At 41.5% G+C, this 1639-nt stretch overlaps 1 protein-coding gene across 1 annotated transcript; it reads right to left on the reverse strand.

Moving 5' to 3' along the window:
• Positions 1 to 940: 940 nt before the first annotated feature.
• On the reverse strand, positions 941 to 1279 carry TRV_02086 (uncharacterized protein; the record flags this gene model as incomplete). The annotated part of the gene is made up of 1 exon (XM_003023728.1): positions 941 to 1279. The coding sequence occupies one exon, from the start codon at positions 1277 to 1279 to the stop codon at positions 941 to 943; it is 339 nt and encodes a 112-aa protein (XP_003023774.1).
• Between the last annotated feature and the right edge of the window lie 360 nt (positions 1280 to 1639).

The following is a 1639-nucleotide window of genomic DNA, read 5'->3' on the forward strand; positions in this document are numbered from 1 at the left end:
TCATTGGAGGACACTGAAGATGGGGTGACATGGCAACCAACAAACACTCCATACAACCATTTAAGAAGAAATATGATCAAAATCCCCGAAATGGAGCCATATTCGTGCACTTTACCCCTGCCTCACCTATGTAATCTTAAAGTCCCGCGATTTCATATAGTTAGGTAGTTAACCAGTTAACTGGTGGTATTGGTTAACCAACCAGCTGGTTATCTCATATCGAAGTAGTTAGGTCATTATAGTATATAGTCGTCACCCCTCTAAGCTAGGTCTATGCCAGAAGATCTTAGTTTCTTAAGTTCTTTCAGCCAAATGCCTGATATTTGGTCGCTGTGATGCATCATGTAACTAACTAGTTAGTAGTAGAAATTGAACGGCTCTTAGCCGGCTGCACTAGCCAGAGCAGCGGTCAAGTAGAAAGAACCGGAGAATGTAGTCATTAGTCATGGTATTATTTATCATTAAGAATGATCAGCTTTCTAGCGTATCGAAGGGAGCAATTTTAACCACATAATATAGAGCTAACTAAATTCTTTGTGCCCGACTCAAAGTTGGTTGTTGCATCATCGATCTATATATACTGAGGTCGTCTAGAGTAATCTGTGGAGCATACATCACATCGCGAAAGCCTAGGAACAGCCCAAATGAAAACTCCAAATAAATAAATAAATAAAAATAAAATGAAATAAAAAATTGCCGGCCAGCTACCGAAAACAGCTCGTTAATATTGTGTTTATATACCGTGAGCTCGCGAGTGAGGGGGCGTTGGAAGTGAGCCCGCAAAGCCTTCACACCTCGGATCTCTGAGAGATGTGAGCTCACCATCACAGGTGCAAGTACATTTCGGGTCTACAACGTAGCCATCCAAGGAGAGATTGCATTCTCCTCTGTAATCAATATGTTAGCTTCAATTCATGCACCTGAGTTTGAGTAAGTATCCTTACGATAGCATGCAGTCGCTATACCGCGCCCAGAAAGGCTCCTTTATCTCCTTGACGAATTCGTTGTATTCACCGTTAATATAGTCGCAGCGTGCGTGCAAGTAGTCTCCATCTTTCACATGGCAGGTTATCGGGAGTATAGCATCCTCCGCATGGATATCTTCAACATCAACGGCGTCGGACAGGTCGTTCATAGGCTCCATCTCCTCCTCCTCTGCCTCCAACGACTCCCTCTTACGGAATTTACCGTCAGAGTCCCAGCTCCACTTGTTATGAAACCACCTATAGGTAAAGAACCAGGCATAGTTATCAGCTGCAGACATGTTAGTGAACTTCATTACGACAATTTTGGTTTGTCATTGTAGATAACATACCATTATATGCGGTACCCATATTCACTCCAACTTCTGGTCCAGTGCCTTGAATGGGTGTAGTATCTAAGAAAAGTCGAGCAAATTTATGAAATAACTCGTATATTGGCTATGTGTTAGCCGTTAGCGACCATTGTTCCATCTAGTTATTGTATTGCGTGTAAGCCACTCACTCTCCTCCCGTTAAAGTCCACATCCGCAACTATGTCCGTAGCTATATCCAACCAGTGAGTAGGAAACGAGACATTTACTAAGGTNCAAAAAAAAAAAAAAAAAAAAAAAACGAAAAGAAAAAAAGAAAGAAAAGAAAAAAAAGTAAAAACGTAA

This window comes from Trichophyton verrucosum (genome assembly GCF_000151505.1).
Source record: "Trichophyton verrucosum HKI 0517 chromosome Unknown contig00195_1.f1.exp, whole genome shotgun sequence".
Taxonomy (NCBI): Eukaryota; Fungi; Ascomycota; class Eurotiomycetes; order Onygenales; family Arthrodermataceae; genus Trichophyton; species Trichophyton verrucosum.